The following is a 21335-nucleotide window of genomic DNA, read 5'->3' as shown; positions in this document are numbered from 1 at the left end:
ATCTTTTGCACTAAAGTGAGTTCTGTTAGACTATGTTATGCATAAATGATCTTTATTTTTTATAGGAGACCAAAATCCTTTATTTATAGAGTCGGATTTTAGATACTCGCCAACAAAATACCTAAATAAAACTAAAGCCTATGGCGTCTATAAAAAAAAGTGTATAATTTCAATACAACCTTAATTTCTTATACTTTGATTATGTTATTACTTTTGATTTCTCGAAAACATAATGAACTTTTTACAAACAAAAGACTAATGATAGGATTTTTATAAAGAGTTGATTATAAGAAGAATCATATGTTGTTTAGTCTAACGCATGAACGATTAAAATCGTACAATAAATTGTTTAACCTAATTATTCTCTTTTCAAAAATTTCACTAGTTTAAATAGAAATTGTGAATTGAATTGGACAAAATTCTTCCTTAAAAAAGATGAAAAAAAGAAGACAAAAACCTCATCTATTTTCTTTTGGTCCATGGACCACCCAAAACCCTCTCCCCTACCATGTGTAAAGTCCCATCGATTCTCAACTCTTTCGTTTCCCAGAAAGATTTTTCAGTAATCGTTTCTCATAAATAATGAGTTATATATATTAAAAAGTTAATAATTTAAAAATAAAAACTTTTCAGCACTTACGTACGAGCATTTGACATACTATCTTATTCCAGCCACAATTAAAAATTTCTCGGTTCCCACCAGTCACTCTACCACTCTGCTCCCTCACTCTCTCTCTCCTCTCTTCCTCTCTCTCTCTAAACGTAGACTATAAATTTCAGCAAATAAACAAACGCCGTCACATAAGACTCCGGCAGTTTATCGAAGTCCCCCCTCACCTTCAGCTCCCGAAAGCCGTCACGACTCCCATACTCGCACAACGACAACACACCCACACGCAGAACCAGATGCTCTCTTTCCCATAAAAAGACACTGTAAGGCTTCAAAATCCGTGCCGATCGATTGGCGCCGGGAAAAGCGAAGGCTCAGATCAACTGCTCCGACGGCCTAGGGTTCCGACGAGGAAGGTCGAATCGTTGTTCGCTGATTGATTGCTCTCTCGCTCTCTCTGCTGAAATGGCTTCGGAGGATGTGAAACCAAGCGAATCGGCGGTCTCGACGATCGTCAACCTGGCTGAGGAGGCGAAGATGGCGAGGGAGGGCGTGGTCAAGGCTCCGAACCTCGCGTTGCTCAGCGTCTGCAAGTCTCTCGTTGCTGGCGGAGTCGCCGGTGGAGTGTGAGTTTCTCGATTTCTCGGGCTTTCGTCTGTTTGTTTCCATGGAAATGAAGTTTATCGATAGCAAATTTTCCCGCAAAATTTTTATCTTGTTTTCGAAATTCGTTTGATGAAGCAAGTAATGTGGCTGAATCATTAAATTTAATCGCTTGGTTAATGCAAATGAAGAAGGATATCAAAATATTAAATCTTGCTAATCTATTGAATTGTGTTTTAGAATATCCCATGTGTAGTATTTTGAAGGGTCATGAATTTGAAGTTTTTAATCTCATGAATTCCATTAGACTGCAGTGATGTGAACCTAGATTGTTGTATTATTGTTGCGACAATAGCAGGATCAGATTGTGCATTGTTTATATGTTCTCGATGCTATTGCCATGTTGACTGCTCTTGATTACTGAAATGTTTAATTTTCCGTCCAGGTCACGCACGGCTGTTGCTCCATTGGAACGACTGAAAATTTTGCTTCAGGTCCGTTTTTTCAACTAATTGTGAACAATGTCATTCACTTGTTTGTGTATGTGCCAACACACGCGCACACACAATAACATGTAGAAGTAAATTTCGTTCCTTTCCTGACTGGTTATCTTGTCTTCAGGTCCAGAATCCACATAACATAAAATACAATGGAACGATACAGGGCTTGAAGTATATCTGGAGAAGTGAGGGTTTCCGTGGATTATTTAAAGGGAATGGTACAAATTGTGCTCGTATTGTCCCCAACTCAGCTGTCAAGTTCTTCAGCTATGAGCAAGCTTCCAAGTATGTTTCTGACAAGATTGAAAGTTCATTTCTTTTTTGTCTTGGATTCCAGTATATTTTAAAATTTATCTTGGCCTTTTGTATTGTTCATATTTGCCCATCAATGTTGTATTATGGTCTGATATAAATTTTTTTTACAACTTCTGAATGCATTACCTTATCTTGTCGCTATATTTTACATTCTCCCACCTTACCTTCTGCTGAACTATCCTTGTTAACTATGACAGGGGAATATTGTGGCTGTATCGGGATCAAACTGGCAATGGTATGTCCACAGTTTCCATCATTTTTTTCCCTTGATGTGTAATAGCTAGTAATCTAATGGGGTTCTGTTGGAGACTTTACATTACATCAGGAGATTTCATTACTTATTACTTTGGGCCAGTTGGCATTTTGACTCAGGTTGGGTTGCTGTTTTAATATTTATGCTTTGTAAAATGTCTAAAAGAGGCTATCTAACATCCAGATATTCACATTACTAGCCTCTTCGCATGCGCTCACACTAGGCATGACTTACATATTTTTAACTAAACATGCTAGGTGGAGCTTACAAATTTGAAATTTCTATTTGGTTTTGACATTTTTATTTGATTGGTTTTCCACTTTGTGCATAGCAAAACTATCTTGGCAAATAAAAATATTGAAAAGAAAATATAAATTTGTAAGTCGCGCGAGGGAAAGGCATCACACAAGCTACGTGCGACTAACAATTTTTTAGTGTTTCATAAATATTAGGCTGTTATTGAAGCTCATACCATAGAGCTTGCTAGATACCTTTGTATAGTCACAGGTGCTGTAACATTTTCTACAAATTCACGCACCATTTATTTTCAAGATTTTTTCACTGCTGTTATGGTTTCTATAATTATGTTTCAAGACATAACAAATGTATTGGTTAGTTGACGGTAGATATTGTTCTATATTAGCCTTCATTCTTGTACTCACCCTCTTGGGTGCTTGACTGCTTATCAAAATTGCAAAAGTACACTAAAAAAGCATGTACCGCAGTATACAAATGTTGTAAATTCACAAAATATTACAAATTAAAACAGTCAAATTTTTTTATATAAACAATTTTATGATATTAATGTACTTTGTGCTTTCGATTACAGTTCTTTGCTTTGGCCCTTCCCAATTCAACAAACACCTCCAACCATTTTGTGACTTTGATAGACCAACAAATCCTCCATCCTAAGAAGTCTTTGATTCTTCTCCCTTCTGGTATCGATATGCAAAATATCATGTTGAAGACAAGTGTCAACTTAATCTTTCATTTGCATCACTTCAAGTACTGAAACTAAATGAAAATATGAGCATAAAAAAATGAGTTACTCCATAAACCTATGATATAAAGAAATTAAATTTAATAAAAAACCCCTCGGGTCCTATTTATAAATGTCTCTTGAAAAAAGAAAAATAGTATGAGAAACGAAAGCAAATTCATAGTTTTGACAATATAAAATAGATTAAGAAAATTGACTGCATAAATTATAAATAAAATGTAAAAAAATAAAATAAAATAATAGAACACCATTTTTTATACTAACGAATATACAGTAAAATAATGTCAATCAAAATATATTAAGCCACCAAATAAACACATAAATCTTATTCAGTACCTGTCAACCACATTCTGAATGAAGGCAAATTCAACACTCATAGACCATTGTGTTTCCTCTGCTTTTTCTTGCTAAAAATTAATCACCAATGTCACAATGTTGGGATGAGAGAAAGCAACCCTCTGTGGAAAACAGTAACAAAGACATCAATGTGATTAAATGCGTTGCCGAAATGCATATATACAACATTGAAGAGAAAAAATTAACATTAACAGTCAAACAACAAAAAAAAAACTTTAGAGAATGTATATATCAAAATGAAAATAGAAACATGTGCAAATAAGAAAACTAAAGAGGAAGCAAGAAGCAACTTAAAATAATAAATCTCCAACCATCTGAATTCATCATCCATCATCCCAAATTGCACAATATGGACAAAGATTGATATTGTAGCCCACACAATTGGTACCTAGTGCCTTCACCCTCCAATCTTTAAATATAATGAAACTGGCATAACTGGTTGCTTTCTGCAGGTTAGAGAAATTCAAGCGGGTTGCTCTTTTCACTTTAAAATAATAAAAAAGGGTACCTCAAACGGAGTGCCTCACAGTCCTCACTCCTGTACAAAACAAAAGCAATGACATATCAATGTAATTAAACCCATACAACACCAATTGCAAACTCTATACCTTGGCCGGGAGAATGCACCAGCCTTTGATTCCCAGAATGAAATTTTTTCTGTTGATGAAGCAGTAAGTAGAACTACCAATAGAACTAAGATAGAAGAGAGAAACGCAGTCATATTTGCAGGTTGGTTCTAGGAGAGTGAAGCACTAGAAATATTTGAGAGTAATTTGTTGTGAGAAATTTTGAGATTGAAGACGGTTTTGGAGGTATTTTGGAGAGGGGATAACTGCCAGGAGAGAATCATGGAGTGTAGAAGTATTGTGACTGTTTTAAATATAATATCCTCAACGTCGTCTTTTGACCATCTTGTCCCCACTTTTTTATTTGATTTTTTTATCACTTGTAAACAAAGGGATTTTTGGGTTTATTAAAAAATTTAAACGTAAGGCCTTCTGCCTTAATAATATAGATAAACCAACAAAGAAACTATAATACTGCTATGATGTCACCATTTGGAAAATGACATGATCTTTATAGTTCCTTGGAACACATAGAGAGGCTGTTAGAAATCAATGGTTAATGTAGGTGATCTAAATCTCTTTTTCTTTCAATATCTGCAGAAGATGCTCAGCTCACTCCTATCCTACGTCTTGGAGCTGGAGCATGTGCTGGAATTATTGCTATGTCTGCAACTTACCCAATGGACATGGTACGAGGAAGGATAACTGTGCAGGTACTAATTTTGGTCCCTGTTTTTTCTTTGTTTCATAGAATGAATATTTTAAAGTCCTTTTTATTTTCCAGTGATAGCAGTCATCAATCTGAATGATTGAAATTGAAAGAGAATGTTTAATTTCTATCAACGTTTGCAGTTATTAATATGTTTTGTTGATCTTAATTTTGCAGACAGAGAATTCTCCCTTTCAGTACAGGGGAATGTTCCATGCCCTATCGACTGTGCTCCGGGAGGAGGGCCCACGGGCTTTGTACAAGGGCTGGCTTCCTTCTGTTATTGGAGTTGTAAGTTTCTTTTGCTAAAAAAGGTGTTTTCACATATCCATTACCACTCTAACAACCTTTTGATATAAGTTCGAAATTAAAAAGAAATAAAGTTTGCTGATTTAGCAATAGATGGTCGTTCTAGGATCTAACTCTGATGATTTATCAGTGTGGAAAACTGCTTTTTGCTCCTTTTGTTGTTCCTCTGAAGTCAGATTGCAAGATTTACTTTTGTTGTTAACCTTGCATCATCAAATTTTGTTTGCAGGTTCCATATGTTGGTCTCAACTTTGCTGTGTATGAATCCCTAAAGGATTGGTTAATCAAAAGTAGGCCATTTGGACTTGTTCAAGATACAGATTTGAGCGTGACAACAAGGTTGGCATGCGGGGCTGCTGCTGGAACTGTTGGGCAAACTGTTGCTTATCCTCTTGATGTCATTCGTCGAAGGATGCAGATGGGGGGATGGAGCCATGCTGCTTCTGTTGTCAGTGGTGATGGGATAAGCAAGGCCCCACTTGAGTATACTGGCATGATTGATGCATTTAGGAAAACTGTTCGTCATGAGGGCTTTGGTGCATTGTACAAGGGTTTGGTTCCCAACTCTGTTAAGGTCAGTCTTAATCTTTTTTTCTTTTATTTGTTTTCGGACAATTGTAGGTTGACCAGTTCTCAGTTTTTAAGAACAATTTTGTCAGGGTGGGCAAATAGCCTAACTAGATGCATCTTATAAATGGATGGGGTGGCTGACTGCTTGGTAACATACTAACGTGGTTGTGGAAAATTGGACCATCAAAAAAGGTGTCACTAGGATTAGCAAGAAAAGGGTTTAGAATTAAGTCCTGCGAATTCTTATGTGGCTTCCAAGCTATGGGTCACGGCCTGCTGTGTATGGGTACCACACGTCAAGAGGGTTTTCAACCCTTAGTATCCACTATGAATACTAATCCTGAATGGTTATAGAAGAGTATATGAAAGTTTGATGTTCCATGAAACTCTTACCCCCAGGAAACATTTTATTAATCAGCGTCTGTTTAAACTATCATATTATAGTTAAAAAGAAGTACTTGTAGGGGCTGCATTCAATTTGTACCATCTCCATTTACATCCCTAAGTGTGTGCTTTAATGTGTGCATGGATTTTTTCCGTTTCAGTAATTTTTTTTTTTTATACAAAGATGAAGATGTATTGATCTTCTGACGAGTTGTTATTTGTTATTAATATTTTACACACGTCTTTGCCAACATAATATTTTCGCTACTCCAAATTTTCAGGTAGTCCCATCCATTGCGCTTGCATTTGTGACGTATGAGATGGTGAAGGACGTTTTAGGAGTCGAGATCAGGATATCGGACTGATATTGCGGGAGGTCCATGATATTTGTCTCTGCTCGTGCTATTTTTGTAGGCTGGGAATTAGAGGTCTGGCAAACTAGGGGTAATTTGATTCCTTTTTCATTCTGAAGTTAGAAGCGAGTCTTGTGTTCATAAATTGCTTCCCCTTGTTTTTCATTTTTCTGTTTCCTTATGAACACAATGTAGCTTTGAGCTTCCCATTCATATGAAGTGCCAATAAGTGTTTTGACAATGTAAAACATGCATCTGCGTGCTTTCCATAAGCGCTGATAAAGCATTATCTACATGCCGTTATATGTTGTTACTGATTCGATTCTCTCTTCATCACCAACCATTCCCTCCCCCATCCCCCTCCCTCATCCCCCACCACAATGGCGGCTGTTTCTCCTATTTCTTTGGTAGACTAAGCTACTTGACATTTGGTAGATATTTTGAATAATTCATGGTTCCTGGTCATTCAACTTACACGCGAGATGCGCTATGAATGATTTCAGAATCTCTTTGTTGTCATACTTGGAGATTGCAAAGATCTGCATGTGAACTCTTTTTTTTTTCGGGTGATGGTTTAGCGTAGCTAATTTTGTGCTTTTAAGACAAATTAATAGAGGACTGGATTTGTTTTCATATTTTTACGTGTCTTTGTTCTGTTCATGAGAATTTTAAGACTGCATTTGCATACTGTTTGGTTTGTAATTTCAGTTCCTGGATCAAACTTGCTAGGTATGTCCGCTTATTGCTTATTTTGCTTTTTTCAGACATGACCACTTGTTTGATTTATTACGACGCAATACATGAATATAGCTAAAACGAAAAATGAAAAATCTTGCATTATATTATCATCAGTAATGTAATTAGGCGAAACTCGGTGATAATATCGTATGAAGAATTCCAGGGATGCTCCTGTGTTTGCTTTCTTTCTGACCGAAAACTAGAAACTTTTGTATTACATCTTGCTGTCTGATTCTTTACACTCTTCGGCCATGCCTGGAATCCCTTATTCTTGTTCGACACCTTTGATTCTGTCTCCGAACTGGCTTGACCTCATCTGTCTCCCGTCTGTTGATTTGTAATTTCTTGGTAGCTTTAGCTACGTCTTTCTTCATTTCGTGTTGTCTCTCTGCAGAATTTAAGCTTTCGTCTGTAGATACAGAAAACAATGAAAGGAACACGGTAAGAAGTTTCAGATCGGCTGTAAACTCCGAGTTTGGCAACTGTGATGGCGTGGATCGATCATTGTGTTCCTCGTCTCTGTCTTCCAGCACCTGATCAACCTTGTTGTCTGTAACACCAGCAGGTTCTACCATTTTACTCATGCAAACCTTCCTAACAAAAGAAAAAACCGATTCAAATTCTGACTTCTTGAATGGAAGAGCTGAACCGGAATCAAAACAGAAAGTTAGTATAATCTGTAGACTTGTCCATGATTATGGAATGTTTCGCGGGATGGAGTGATTAATGGGTAGGGCTGCAAAATCTTTACTTCATGGGTTTAGGGGTTATGTATTAGATTTTTACTTTCCCATATCGAGCTTCCATTGGGTCTGGCTCGTTGAAGTTCAGCTCGTGAAAGAAACAAACCAAATTTTAACATCAACATTTTCGACGAGATAGTTGGAACCATATTCTATTCAAATTAAACAGAGATTGAATAGGCGAGGGGACCTGTCACCTGTGCGTTTGCGTGGCCGGAAACAATGAAGAAAATCGGTTTCACAAGTCTGAGGTCAGGTGCTTTGAAAACACCAGATTGTAGTTGTAAAATTAGTCACAATTACATCATCTAATCATGGTTTACCGTCAATATAGGTCTACAATTTTGTTGGCGTTGGAGCAAAGAATACTTTAATTGGAGGGCCAAAAATAATTTTACTAAATATTGCATGTATTGAACTAATATTTTATATTTTTCCATATATCAAAAGACTGAGGATAATTGTATGATAACTATAAACATAAAATACCTGACAAAACACACACAAAGAGCAACACCCAGATGTACCAATTAAAATGCCTTATAAACATAATGAAAGATAAAAACGCTATTACCAATTTTTTTTCTAAAATTAGTTCTAATATAAGAGGATAATCTCTCTTATACTCTAAATAGGAATAACCTCCATCTAGTCATAAAAAAAATTTCATCTCAACTCTTGCCAGTTATATAAAGAAATAAAATTCACATTGTTCTAAGTTTTATTTTTTCTAGGTCTTGTCCTTTACGTAGTGATAATTGTCAGTAAAATCTTCAACTTGACCTTATATCTTTTTTACCACACATACATTCACTAGCTATTCCAGACAACATCTTTCTTTTTTTCTAATATATGCATGTTCAAAATTGACATAACTCCACTATTAACGTAGTACTTTGTATCCTTAGAACTTTAAAGATAACTAAGTTAAAAAATAATTTTTGTAACTACACCTAACCTTCTTATAGTAATAAAATTAGTTTAGTCCTAACAGTATAAAGAAGTTTTATTGTACGAGGAAAACGGTTGGCCTTTTAAAAGTTAAAACCAAGTTGCTAAGAGGAGTTTAAATACCATAAAGGAAAATATGAGAGGAAAGAACTCGAAGTAATAATGAAAATCTAAAGTCGAGAAAGTTTTTATAATAATATAAAGGGTGACATTCTTGCTCTCTTTTTTATTATAATGTTCATAGAAATAAGGTGTTTTATTAAATCATCATAAGATAATACATGAATAGTACCATGGATAACCAAAGAACCGTTCAAAGTTAAACGTGAAGATCATGAACAAAAACAGACTCTTAATTAAATGACTTGCTGCCTGAAATTAATCAGGGCACAAATACAAAAGAAACAAAAGAGAAATAAAACATCTCTCTTAAAAAATAACTTGAAAAGTTAATACAACGGTTTTGGTTAAAAACTTTCCGAATAAAATCATGTGGGACAAAACTTCAGAACATGCTGACCACTCCTTAGGAAACCACGATGTATTCAATTGTCCCAAAGCTAATCTAGGTGGTATTCTTACTCATCAACTATGTTTTGTACTTTTTACTTGTAAAAAACTTACACCACAAGTGATATCTCGGCATTGCGATAAAGTTCACTCAAATTATAAAAGGTGACAAGTTTAGAAATTATAATTTATTTTTAAAAATTTAATTTTCATAGCATTACATTTAAAAAAAAAAATTGTGTTTAATCACCAAAGTACGCGTGCCAATTTTGAATATTAATGCATGTGGGGTCCTAACCAATTTGCCAACGTACTGCAAAAAATGTTTAGATATCTTTTTTCCTTTTTTTTTTGTTTTTTTGTTTTTTTTTTTTGAACGCATTTAGATATCTTTATGTCCTTTAGTAAGTAACATGTCCAAAGTTGCTTTTTGCAGGTTGACATCAATTTACATTTTGATGTCAATGAACCTGAGCAACTTACCTGACAAATCAACAAGCCCCCTCCCAGCTTACTTTTTCAGATGAAGACGGATACTTAATTTTCGTAATCTGTCAAAAAAGAATGATAATTTCATTTATGTGATCATGTGAAGAATTGGCATCATCATAATTTCTCTCCTACAAATACTTTTTGACTACTGAATTTAGAACACCTGTTGAGTTCACTCTAATACAAAGACGGCTCATCAAGTGTTCCAAAGGTACACCTGCATATGGCCCCCAACTTAAGAAGGTCTCAGATTTTCTACCACCTCGTTATGTGGTTTAAAAGAGATGGTCTCGCTAGCATTATTTATTGTAAAAATAAAAAATTCATTGTATTTCTTTTCATAGAAAACTGTGTCAGCTCAGCCCTTTATCATTTTCTGCACATTGTCCCCCAAACCATAGTAGGTTAGATTATAAACCTAAGGTGAATGTTAGTCTCACTATAATAAAGTTTTGGAGTTGTGCGATAGTTAGTCACGTACATAAGTGTGACTGATGTCTGATTGTTGATCAAATGTAGACTAGTATGGATGATTTTTGCATGTGATCAAAACTCGCACATGCCTATGTAAACAACTAATTATTTTCAACACTTATTTCTCAATGCAACTTTTGTCTATTTGGGCAATTGTCTGTTATCAAAGTTCATTTCTAAATACAACTTCTGCTTAATTGATCGAGTAACTGATTGTTATCAACATTGTATCTAAAAACAACTTTCTTCCTACTAATTAAGCAATTGGCTATTATTAATATCCGTTTCTAAATACGATTTCTACTCAAGTTTTTTTCCTATACTTCAATGTATAATATTAAGTAAATTACACTTTCATACTTCAGATTTGGGGTTTATTTCAATTTCTTACAATATCTTAAAAACATTTCACTTTCATACCTTAAATACTATTTTATTTCAAAATAATACCTCTGTTACATTTTTCATCCATTGATCTGTTAAATGCTGACATGTTTGCCACATATATGCCACGTGGTTCTCAAATGTCTGCCACGTGGCAAACAAAATAATTTTTTAATTTTTTAAAAAAAACCTGAATTTTCTCAAAAAAAAAAAAAAAAAAAAAAAAAGAAACCCACTATCTCTCCCCCCTCCCCAATGACCCACATCCCTATCCCTAACCCAAAAAACTTGCTGTAGCAGCAAGAAGAAGAAGAAGAAGAGGGAGGAAGAAGAAGAAGAAAAAAAAAAAAAAAAACCAACAGCAGGAAGAAGAAGAAGGAAAAAAAAAAAAACCCCCAAACCTAGTTCGTCCCCCATTGGAAGCCGCACGACATCCCCCCTGCGACCCAAATCACCCCCCTCCCCAGTGACCCACATCCCTATCCCTAACCCAAAAAACTTGTTATAGCAGCAAGAAGAAGAAGAAGAAGAGGGAGGAAGAAGAAGAAAAAAAAAAAAAAAAAACCAACAGTAGGAAGAAGAAGAAGAAGCAGGTATTTATATGATCATATCTTAGTGTTGTCCTCAACTCTAATCACTTTCAGTTGGACTTGAGTTAACGTTATTCTTACGAAATTTGTGGGTTTGATTTTGGGTGCATGTTGCAGTTGATGATCAGATTCAAGTTATTGAGATGATTAAGCTCTTGGAAACAAAGGGTTCAAAGACTTTTTGAAGTTTGGTTCCAACATTTGTACAAAATTCTATAAAATATCAGTCATGCAAATTTATAGTTGTATTCTTATATTTTAATGATATAACAATTTGTTTTCTCACCAAAAATAGAAAAAGAAATATGATACTCCAATTTGGGTGCCCACACAGGGCATCCTTTTTTTTAATATTATTTTGCAACTTTACCACCGATGTGAATTAGGGTGGCACTGCAAGAAAGGCACCAATGCAATATTGGTAGCCATTGTTACAATAGAGTCCTCTACATAGGCCACACTGTCTAGTTTAGTGGGTGCTTGGTGGCTATAGAGGTTTGCCACAACACTTGACAATAGACACCGATGAAAAGGGTGGCTTATAGCCAAATTTCTAGTAGTGCATTATAGAAAACAAGACTCAGCTTTGCTTAGTTCTAGTCAAGAATGTTGGCAAGATACAGATCTGGCAATAGCACGAGGTTTCAGAAGTAAGAATTTTCGTGGTGAGTCTACATCACAGGGAAATGATCATAATTTGTTGAGAGTAAGAGGTGAGTTTAGAGAAATGCCTCCTCACGTACGGAGTCTGAAGCCACTGTCAAGCGATCACTCTGAGCAGGAGCCAGATAAACTGTCTGCATATTTAAGGGTCGAGGACAGGAAGATTATGTCAAACAATATGCTTAGTATTGCCAAGAAGCAACTGAAGACCCAGTCTACTAATAATAATTCTCAGTTACTTGTAAAGGAAATGTCAAAGGGAAAAACAATCAGTAAATTTCCAGAACCTTACGGTGGCTTTGGTAGTCAGGTCGTAGGCCAGAATAATAGAAAACTCCGTTATGGTTCTGAGGTAGCTAGTGATGCAGAGTTGACAGCAAATGTCAACAATGATGGCCTTTCTTCACATGTGCAAAAGCAGTCTGGCACAAAATCTATCAGTTACGGGTTCAGCTTGAGGGAGTGGCTTAAACCTGGGAGTCACAGAGTAGATATAGCTGAAAGCCTGCTCATATTTAGGCAGATCGTGGAGTTGGTTGATTTTGATCACTCTCAGGGTGTTGCCTTGCAAGACTTACGAACATCATGCTTCATTTTTTTGCCATCAAATAATATTAAATACACAGGTGCATCAGCCATCGAAGAACCAATTAAGTATCGTGAACCGAGATTTGATTAACAAAAGGAAATTCGAGCAGGATGCACATGCTGAACGTATTTTAGGGGGAAAACAAATAAAAATGAGTGAAGGTAACGAGGATGAATATTTCATAGCTGGTCCAAAAGAATTTGGGTTTGGTGAACTCCAGTTTCAAATGAACTCATGCTACCTAAACAAATTGGTTGCAGCACAGCAAGGATCAACTTCTGTAATTGTTCAGTTGGAAGAGAAGTGGTATACCAGTCCGGAGGAGTTCAATGAGAGAGGTTGTACACTTTCATCAAATGTATATTCCCTTGGGGTCCTTTTTGAGGTGAGAATACATTTTCCACTATTTCTACAAGTTCTTTTCTTTTTAACTGTTTATTTTTTTTGCTTTTGACTTCAGATGTTCTGTCCTCCGGGTTGGAGTGGAAAGTCTATACATTTGACTTGTTTAGCCTGTTTATGACAGTTGTTGTGTCGCTGTGACTCGTGGGAGGTGCTTTCTGCAGTGATGTGGGATTTGCACGATCGGATTCTGCCACCAAAGTTTCTTTCTCAAAATCCATCGGGAGCTGGCTTTTGCTTTTGGCTTCTCCATCTTGAACCTTTGTCTCGTCCAGCAACTAGGTACCACCATCTGCGGTTCTCTAATTTACTGCCTTCTGCTATTTCTATTAACTGTCGTAAGTAAGAAAAATCGAGGCTTTGGTAGCATTGCAATTTACAATATTAACCATATAGTTATTGGCAGTTGTTGTTTAGTGTATGTTAGGGTTTCGGTGACTGAGGTTGATTTCTTAGTGACATGTTGTCAACTCCTTAATTCATGGGGTTGGTATTACTTCCAAAGTATGGTGTAAGGTTTTCAAGGATGGGTTGTCATCCTCACTTTAGCTAAGTTATGGGCTAAAGTGATGGTCTTAACCCTACTCTTGTCTTACCATACCTTATCTTGTCCCATGCCCTTATTTTAATTGCCTCTCACGGGTCTAGGGCAAGAACCAAGGGATTGTGTCTTCCTTCTCCTGTGTGACTTCTCTTTGTAGTTCCTTATAAGAGTGTTCTCACTCTCTTGTAATCTTTACAATGAATATACAATAAAATCTTTGAAAAGCAACATGGTATCAGAGCAGGAACTTTAACCTGCTCCTGCTATACTGCTTTCCTTAGTTTTCACTCTAAAAAATGTCTCAAGAAAATCCGGCAGCTTCAACGGCTGATAGCTCCCCGGAAATTTCCTCCGTAAATGCACAGGAAGTAGATGTCAATCCAAATCAGAGGTTAAGCTCAGTTGTATTAAACGAGTTCAATTACTTGCCATGGTCAAGAGCTGTATCGTTGGCGTTGGGTGGCAGGTCCAAGTTAGGGTTCATAAATGGAAGCATCAAAGTCCCTGAGGCTTCCTCTTCAAACTATGAATCCTGGCTAAGCAAGGATCAACTAGTTATGTCATGGCTCCTGAATTCCATGGAGCGAAAGTTAGCTAAAATTTTCAGCTACTCAGAATCATCTCATCAATTATGGGAAGTAGTCAAGGAAATGTATGGCAGCCAAAATAATGCTGCACGGGTCTTCCAACTAAAGAAGGACATCTCCGATCTGCAACAAGATGGTAAGCCGTTCGTGCAACTCCTGGGAAGCATGAAGACCATGTGGAACGAGTTGGAAACCTATCGTCCTCATACAACTGATGCAGTGCTGTTACGAAAAAGGGCAGAAGAGGACAAGATATTCCAACTCTTGTCCAGTCTCGACTCAACGTATGAAGATTTGCGATGTCACATGCTCATGAACACAGAACTACCCTCCTTTCCCAGTGTATGTGCAACTATTCAACATGAGGAAGTAAGAAGGTAAGAAGGAAAGTCATGAACATGAGTACAATGCCAAATGTACCAGAATCTAGGGCATATGTAACCAACGAAAGAAGGTACAAAGGAAAGCACCCTCACCTAAGGTGTCAACACTGCAATAACACAGGCCATGTTAAGGATACTTGCTGGATTTTACATCCAGAGTTAAAGTCTGACTTCATGAAGGGTGTACAAAGGGTGAATCGTGCTTCACATCGAGCAAATCATGCATCCACCTCCATCTCCAACAAGTCAGATTCATTTAAGAACTTCACAGCAAATCCAACAGAACTCATGAATGAGTTCATGTCATTTCTTCAATGCAAGAAAGGAGGTGCTCATAGAGACAGTACTCATAACATGGAGAGAAGGAACATCGACTGCAATGCTTGGCAAGTTTACAGGGTTCTTGACAGACACAAATTCTGTCCCCCAAGAAGACATGTCAGGTATCATAAACGCCTTTAAAACTGCACTCAAATTAAACATGTTGCATGATTTTTGGGTTATAGATTCGGGTGCCACAGATCACATGACCAACCATGTGTCTGATTCTCAAAAATTTGAAAGATTGACCAAACCTTCTCAAGTCTCAATAGCAGATGGAAATCAAGTTAAGATTTTAGGGAGAGAAAAAATCAAGTTGATGTCGGATGAAATACAGTCTGTCGCTTTATATGTTCCATCCTTTCCATTTCAACTTCTATCTGTGGGAAGGATCACCAACACATTGAATTGTTTAGCCATTTTCTCTCCTCACAATGTGATTTTTCAGGACTGTGCCACCAAAAGGATGATTGGTGAAGGGTTCTACTTAGATGGTCTCTATTACCTGTCAAAGAGCAATCCCAGGGGTTTTCAAGCCAAGCTAGACTCTACTCGTGATACTTGGTTGTGGCATCAACATTTAGCTCATCCTTCCTCTCCCATTTTGTCTGCTTTACTCCCAAAGTTAGGAAAGGATGATATAATCTGTGAAACTTGTCACTTGTCTAAAGACACTAGATTATCCTCTAAATCCTCTCTTTCTAGAACCAGTAAGTGTTTTGAACTAGTTCATTCCGATGTTTGGGGACCAACTAGTGAATCTTTTGATGGTTACAAGTATTTTGTGATTTTTGTAGATGACTTCTCTCGAGTCACCTGGCCTACTAAAATCTAAGAGTGAAGTTGTAGAAGTTTTTAAAGATTTCCATAACCTTGTAAAAAACCATTTCTCATCTCAAATACAGACCTTACGATCTGATAATGGCACTGAATACATGTCCCATATCATGAAACATTATTTGAGTGCTCATGGCATCATGCATCAAACGAGTTGCGTTGGAACCCCCCAACAAAATGGGGTAGCCGAACGTAAAAACCGTGATCTTCTCGAGAAAACTAGGGCACTGATGTTGCAAATACATGTACCAAAGAGGTTCTGGTCCCAAGGTGTTATGACAGCAGCATACATAATCAACAGGTTACCTAGTCGAGTATTGGAACTCAAGTCTCCTCTAGAGGTACTGAAAGGAAGAAAAATCGATATATCTCACCTTAAAGTGTTTGGTTGCATTTGTTTTGTGCATGTTCAATCTCAATATCGAGATAAATTGGATCCCAGGTCTGCTAAATGTGTATTTCTGGGTTATTCTTCCACTCAAAAGGGATATAAGTGCTATAACCTCCAACTAAGGAAAATGATTGTGTCCAAAGATGTTAGATTCCATGAGTCTAACTGTTTTTTTAATAGAACAAGTGGCATCATAGATCAAGGGGATGGCATTCTGGATCTGTTCCCATTACCAAGAATTGGACCTGAGAATCAACAACACCAAGAGCTCAGTCACGACAACACTGAAACTAGTCTCCAAAACCCTCAGCCTGATGGGTTCGTACAAGATGAAGACAGTGAGAACCAAGAAAGCTCTCAAGATGTGGCTGAAAGGTTACACGAGAATGAGCCATCTCTCCCAGAACCTCGACGCAATCCTCGTCGAGATAGGCAGCCTCCCACCAGGTTTCAAGATTTTGATATATACAAACCAAAGCATCCAATGTCAAGTTATGTTTCATACCACATGGTAACTCCTTCGTATGCTGCCTTTCTTAACAACATCTCTAGGTACAGAGAGCCTCAAAGTTTCCATGAGGCTAGTAACCAGGAAGTGTGGCAAGAAGCAATGCAAGATGAACTTAAAGCTCTAGACCAGCACAACACCTGGAGCATCACCAAACTTCCAAAAGGAAAAAGGGCAGTGGGGTGCAAGTGGATCTATAAGATTAAGTTCAATGCAGATGGTTCAATCGAGAGACATAAAGCAAGGCTAGTGGCTCGAGGATTCACTCAAACGTTTGAGGTGGACTATAAAGAAACCTTCGCACCTGTTGCAAAAATGAACTCAATAAGGGTGTTGTTGTCTGTTGCTATCAATAAAGGTTGGTCTATGTACCAAATGGACGTAAAGAACGCTTTTCTTCACGGTGATCTTGAAGAAGAAGTTTACATGCGATTGCCACCTGGACATCCTCAAAGTCAGGTCCCAGATATGGTGTGTAAGTTACATAAGTCCATTTATGGACTGAAGCAATCGCCTCGAGCTTGGTATGCTAAACTAAGTTCAGTCCTCCACAGTGCTGGTTTCAAAAGAAGTGGAGCTGATTCTTCATTATTTGTTCGTATTGGAACTGGTGGCATATTAGTGGTGTTGATTTATGTGGACGATTTAATAGTCACTGGTGATAATGCAGTCGAAATCTTCAAACTCAAACAGTCACTACAACAAAAGTTTGCTATCAAAGATCTTGGGGTGTTAAAATATTTCCTTGGGATTGAAATGGCATCTTCTCACAAGGGATTATTTCTTAATCAAAGGAAATATGTCATAGATCTCCTCAAGGATGCTAACATGAGTGAGTCCAAGCCTGCAACTACTCCTCTCGATATCAAGCTCAAACTCAACATGGGTGGAACTCCACTCTCGGACATCAGTTCATATCAGAGGCTTGTTGGTAAGCTAATCTACCTAACAATCACCAGACCCGATATCTCATATGCAGTGAGCATTGTCAGTCAATTCATGCACTCTCCTTCCATCGATCATTTGAATCTTGTAAAGAGAATCCTACGTTATTTGAAAGGGTCTGTTGGTCGTGGTATTCTCATGACAAAAAATGATCACACTCACATCATGGGGTACTGTGATGCAGATTGGGCAGGGAATGCCATTGATCGTAAATCCACGAGTGGTTACTGCACCTTCATCGGTGGAAATTTGGTCACCTGGAAGAGTAAAAAACAGACTGTCATCGCCAGATCCAGTGCCGAAGCTGAGTATCGTGCAATGGCTTCAACAACATGTGAATTAGTCTGGCTCAAGGGTCTTCTAAGTGATTTAGGGTTTTCTGCAACTCTTCCTATGTCTTTATTTTGTGACAACCAAGCTGCCATGCACATAGCCTCCAATCCCGTGTTCCACGAACGAACAAAGCACATTGAAGTTGACTGTCATTACATTCGTGAGCAGGTGCAATCACAAGTAATCCAGACACATTACACCAGAAGCACCGAACAACTGGCTGACATTCTCACAAAGCCCTTACCCTCTCATCAGTTTCAGCGTCTTCTTTCCAAGCTCGAATCCATCAACCTTCTGGATCCAGCTTGAGGGGGAGTATTGGCAGTTGTTGTTTAGTGTATGTTAGGGTTTCGGTGACTGAGGTTGATTTCTTAGTGACATGTTGTCAACTCCTTAATTCATGGGGTTGGTATTACTTCCAAAGTATGGTGTAAGGTTTTCAAGGATGGGTTGTCATCCTCACTTTAGCTAAGTTATGGGCTAAAGTGATGGTCTTAACCCTACTCTTGTCTTACCATACCTTGTCTTGTCCCATGCCCTTATTTTAATTGCCTCTCACGGGTCTAGGGCAGGAACCAAGGGATTGTGTCTTCCTTCTCCCGTGTGACTTCTCTTTGTAGTTCCTTATAAGAGTGTTCTCACTCTCTTGTAATCTTTACAATGAATATACAAGAAAATCTTTGAAAAGCAACAATAATGCATGTTGACGTGAAGGTATTATCCCTTATTTATGTTTAATTGACCAAATTCTGAAGTTCTTATTTTCTGGTGTGCTGCAGAGAGATCCTGCAGTCTAAACTGATAGGTGGAAACCAAGAACCGGCTTCTTCTGATGATTTCTCAAAATCTGCTGATAATTTTGATGCGGAATCAGAGCCATTACTTGGTTTTCTCAGCTCATTAAAAGACAAGAAGCAAGGTCATGCCTCTAAGTTAGTTGAAGATTTAAGATGCCTAGAAGAAGTAATAAACAAGTGTGGGAGGAGGCACTTATCAGGGATATCCTCATATGTTTCTTTGGCACTCAAGGAATTCCATAGCGACTGAGAACAGCATTCCGCGTCAAACATGATTGAGACGCAATTGATGAAGAATATCAACCAGTTAGGGGATGCTTACGCTTCTACAAGATCCCTGATGGGGCTAACGAAAACTGCACCTGCAGCATTCTCTGATAAGGAGTTAAACAATTGAGGCAGTTGGCGTCATCGGATTATGCATGCCTGTGTGATCTTTTCAGTCACCATCCTGTTTTCTTTACAAATAAAAAATGCTGCATTCATTTGACTTCATTCAGATGTGGGATGCAACTACTGGTCAAGGATTTTCTCAGTATGTAGAGCACCAAGGGAGGGCTTGGTGTGTCGACTTCTCTCAAGCTGACCCAAAGAAGTTCGCTAGTGGAAGTGATGACTGTACAGTGAAACTATGGAGCACTAATGGGGTATGCTCGCATATTTTCATCTTCATTACCTCGATTATCTTTCTAAAAGTTTCCATCTATTTATGCAGAAAAATTCAACAGACAAAATCTGGAACGCTGCTAATGTTTGTTGTGTTCAGTTCTCTGCTTACTCTTCCATTCTTGTGGCTTTTGGATCCGCTGATTATAAAATGTATGGCTATGAACTTTGAAATACTAGAATCCCTTGGTGCACCTTACCTGGTCATGGAAAATCTGTTAGCTATGTAAAATTTATAGATTTGCAAACCCTTGTTTCTGCTCTACAGATAACACACTGAAGCTTTGGCATCTTAACCAATCTATCTCAACTGGGTTGTCTCCCAATGCCTGCAGCTTAACATTTAGTGGTCATACTAATGAGAAGGTTGGCTAATTACCCTGGAGATACGACTTTCTCAGCATTTTTCATGTTTTGTAAAGCATTTATCCATAGTTCTAACTTGTCACATCTTGGGTTTTCAGAATTTCGTGGGTTTATCTGTTTCGGAAGGATGCATAGCAAGTGGATCAGAAACAAACGAGGTATAAATTTGTTTATCTTCAAGTTTTGTCCTACGGATATGAATTAATATTTTGCAATAATGGGCTGGTGTTTGAAGCATCCTCTAGCCATACCCTTTAACATGTCATGTTGTATTAGAATGAGCTTGTGATGGCGAAGGGTCTACGTAATGTAGGATTTCTTTTCATAAAGATATGCTCCTAAGTGAATAATCCCTGATAAATGAGACACGTTATAACGCTTGCTCACATTTTAACTAATTATAATCCTTCCACTCTATGTGCTTTTCCCTATTCAGGTTTATAGTTATCACAGAAGTCTACCGATGCCCATCACTTCACACAAATTTGGATCAATTGATCCTGTTTCTGGAAGTGAGGTTGGCGATTACAGCGGGCAGTTTGTCTCGAGTTTCTGTTGGAGAAGAAAGTCTATCATAGTTGTTGCTGCCAACTCAAGTGGAACTTTGAAATTATTGCAGATGGTGTGATTGAAAGTTCTCTCTCTCAATCATCTAAAGAATTTGAGTTGTCCCCAAAATTCTTTTATTTGTATGTCTTGTTAGAATCAAAATGTGAACTGGAAACAGAAACTGTCTGCTGAAGATTACATTGTGAACAGGAATTTAATGGAGCCAACCCTTCGCTTCCTGGATGCGTATAGGACTGTAATAAAAGATATCAATTAACTGGTTGATGGCGAAAAGTGAACTTCATGAAGAATATGATCTACTTGCTGATACCAACATTTTTGTATTTTTCGTTAATGCCAGAGCAGAATGGAAAACAGACATGGTGCAACGGCGATGTTTGAGCTGGTCTGCCTCCAAAACTGGAGGTTGTGAGTGAGTGAGTGAGTGAAGATCATTGTATATTAACTAAAATGTTCCTCCGATTTACTCCCGGAGCATTCCCTGGAGGCGTTATCAAGAATTTCTCAAGTTATATAGAACCTAATCAACCTATTCAAGAAATTATTAATTGTACAGATATCAGTCTAAATGTTTGGAACTCTAAATTTTAATAGAAACTTATGGGATTTACTGCGATTTCTCATTAGAACTGTACATCTATGCGGGTGAGGTGTGCAGTCTTCCTGTGATTTTAGAGAAGTTACGGTTTAATTTGTTGTAATTTCTTCTTGGAACTGTACAATGTATGTGTCTGAACCTCCGTGGTATGTGTTTACCCATGTCGCTGATCCTGATGCTTATGGTAAAAATTCTAAATCTTTACAATTTATCCAAGCATTGCAGGAACTATTTATGCAGAAGAAAAACATAAATTGTAAATTTAGTTCATTATTTACATGGCTTTTGTGCCACTTCTGAATGCTTTGCAAAGATATGTACAAACTCTTCTTCTGCCCCGGCTGAAATGATTTCCGATTGTCTTTTGGTAATATCTTGTCAGAGATCATCACTGTTGAAGTCTTGCCTGCATTATGCTCGACAG

The 21335-nt window shown here is 37.5% G+C and overlaps 1 protein-coding gene and 1 pseudogene across 1 annotated transcript; both read left to right on the top strand.

The window, feature by feature from the left end:
• Window positions 1–707: 707 nt before the first annotated feature.
• On the top strand, window positions 708–6834 carry LOC137733867 (mitochondrial adenine nucleotide transporter ADNT1-like). Its single transcript, XM_068473064.1, has 8 exons — window positions 708–1236; window positions 1659–1707; window positions 1835–1998; window positions 2226–2263; window positions 4805–4917; window positions 5091–5204; window positions 5452–5796; window positions 6458–6834. Exons 1-8 carry the CDS (start codon window positions 1076–1078, stop codon window positions 6539–6541), a joined length of 1068 nt encoding a protein of 355 aa, XP_068329165.1. The 5' UTR covers window positions 708–1075; the 3' UTR covers window positions 6542–6834.
• Window positions 6835–8232: 1398 nt separating this feature from the next.
• On the top strand, window positions 8233–20662 carry LOC137734343 (protein SUPPRESSOR OF PHYA-105 1-like; annotated as a pseudogene).
• The last annotated feature ends 673 nt before the right edge of the window (window positions 20663–21335 follow it).

This window comes from Pyrus communis, chromosome 5, assembly GCF_963583255.1.
Source record: "Pyrus communis chromosome 5, drPyrComm1.1, whole genome shotgun sequence".
Taxonomy (NCBI): Eukaryota; Viridiplantae; Streptophyta; class Magnoliopsida; order Rosales; family Rosaceae; genus Pyrus; species Pyrus communis.
This window is presented reverse-complemented; position numbering and strand designations above follow the sequence as displayed.

Bases quoted from the DNA above. Each gene is read 5' to 3' on its own strand.
- LOC137733867 (XM_068473064.1), top strand. From the start codon at position 1,076: ATGGCTTCGGAGGATGTGAAACCAAGCGAATCGGCGGTCTCGACGATC. The intron at 2,264-4,804 runs GTATGTCCACAG...CAATATCTGCAG, and splicing joins TCGGGATCAAACTGGCAATG to AAGATGCTCAGCTCACTCCT. The intron at 5,205-5,451 runs GTAAGTTTCTTT...TTTTGTTTGCAG, and splicing joins TTCCTTCTGTTATTGGAGTT to GTTCCATATGTTGGTCTCAA.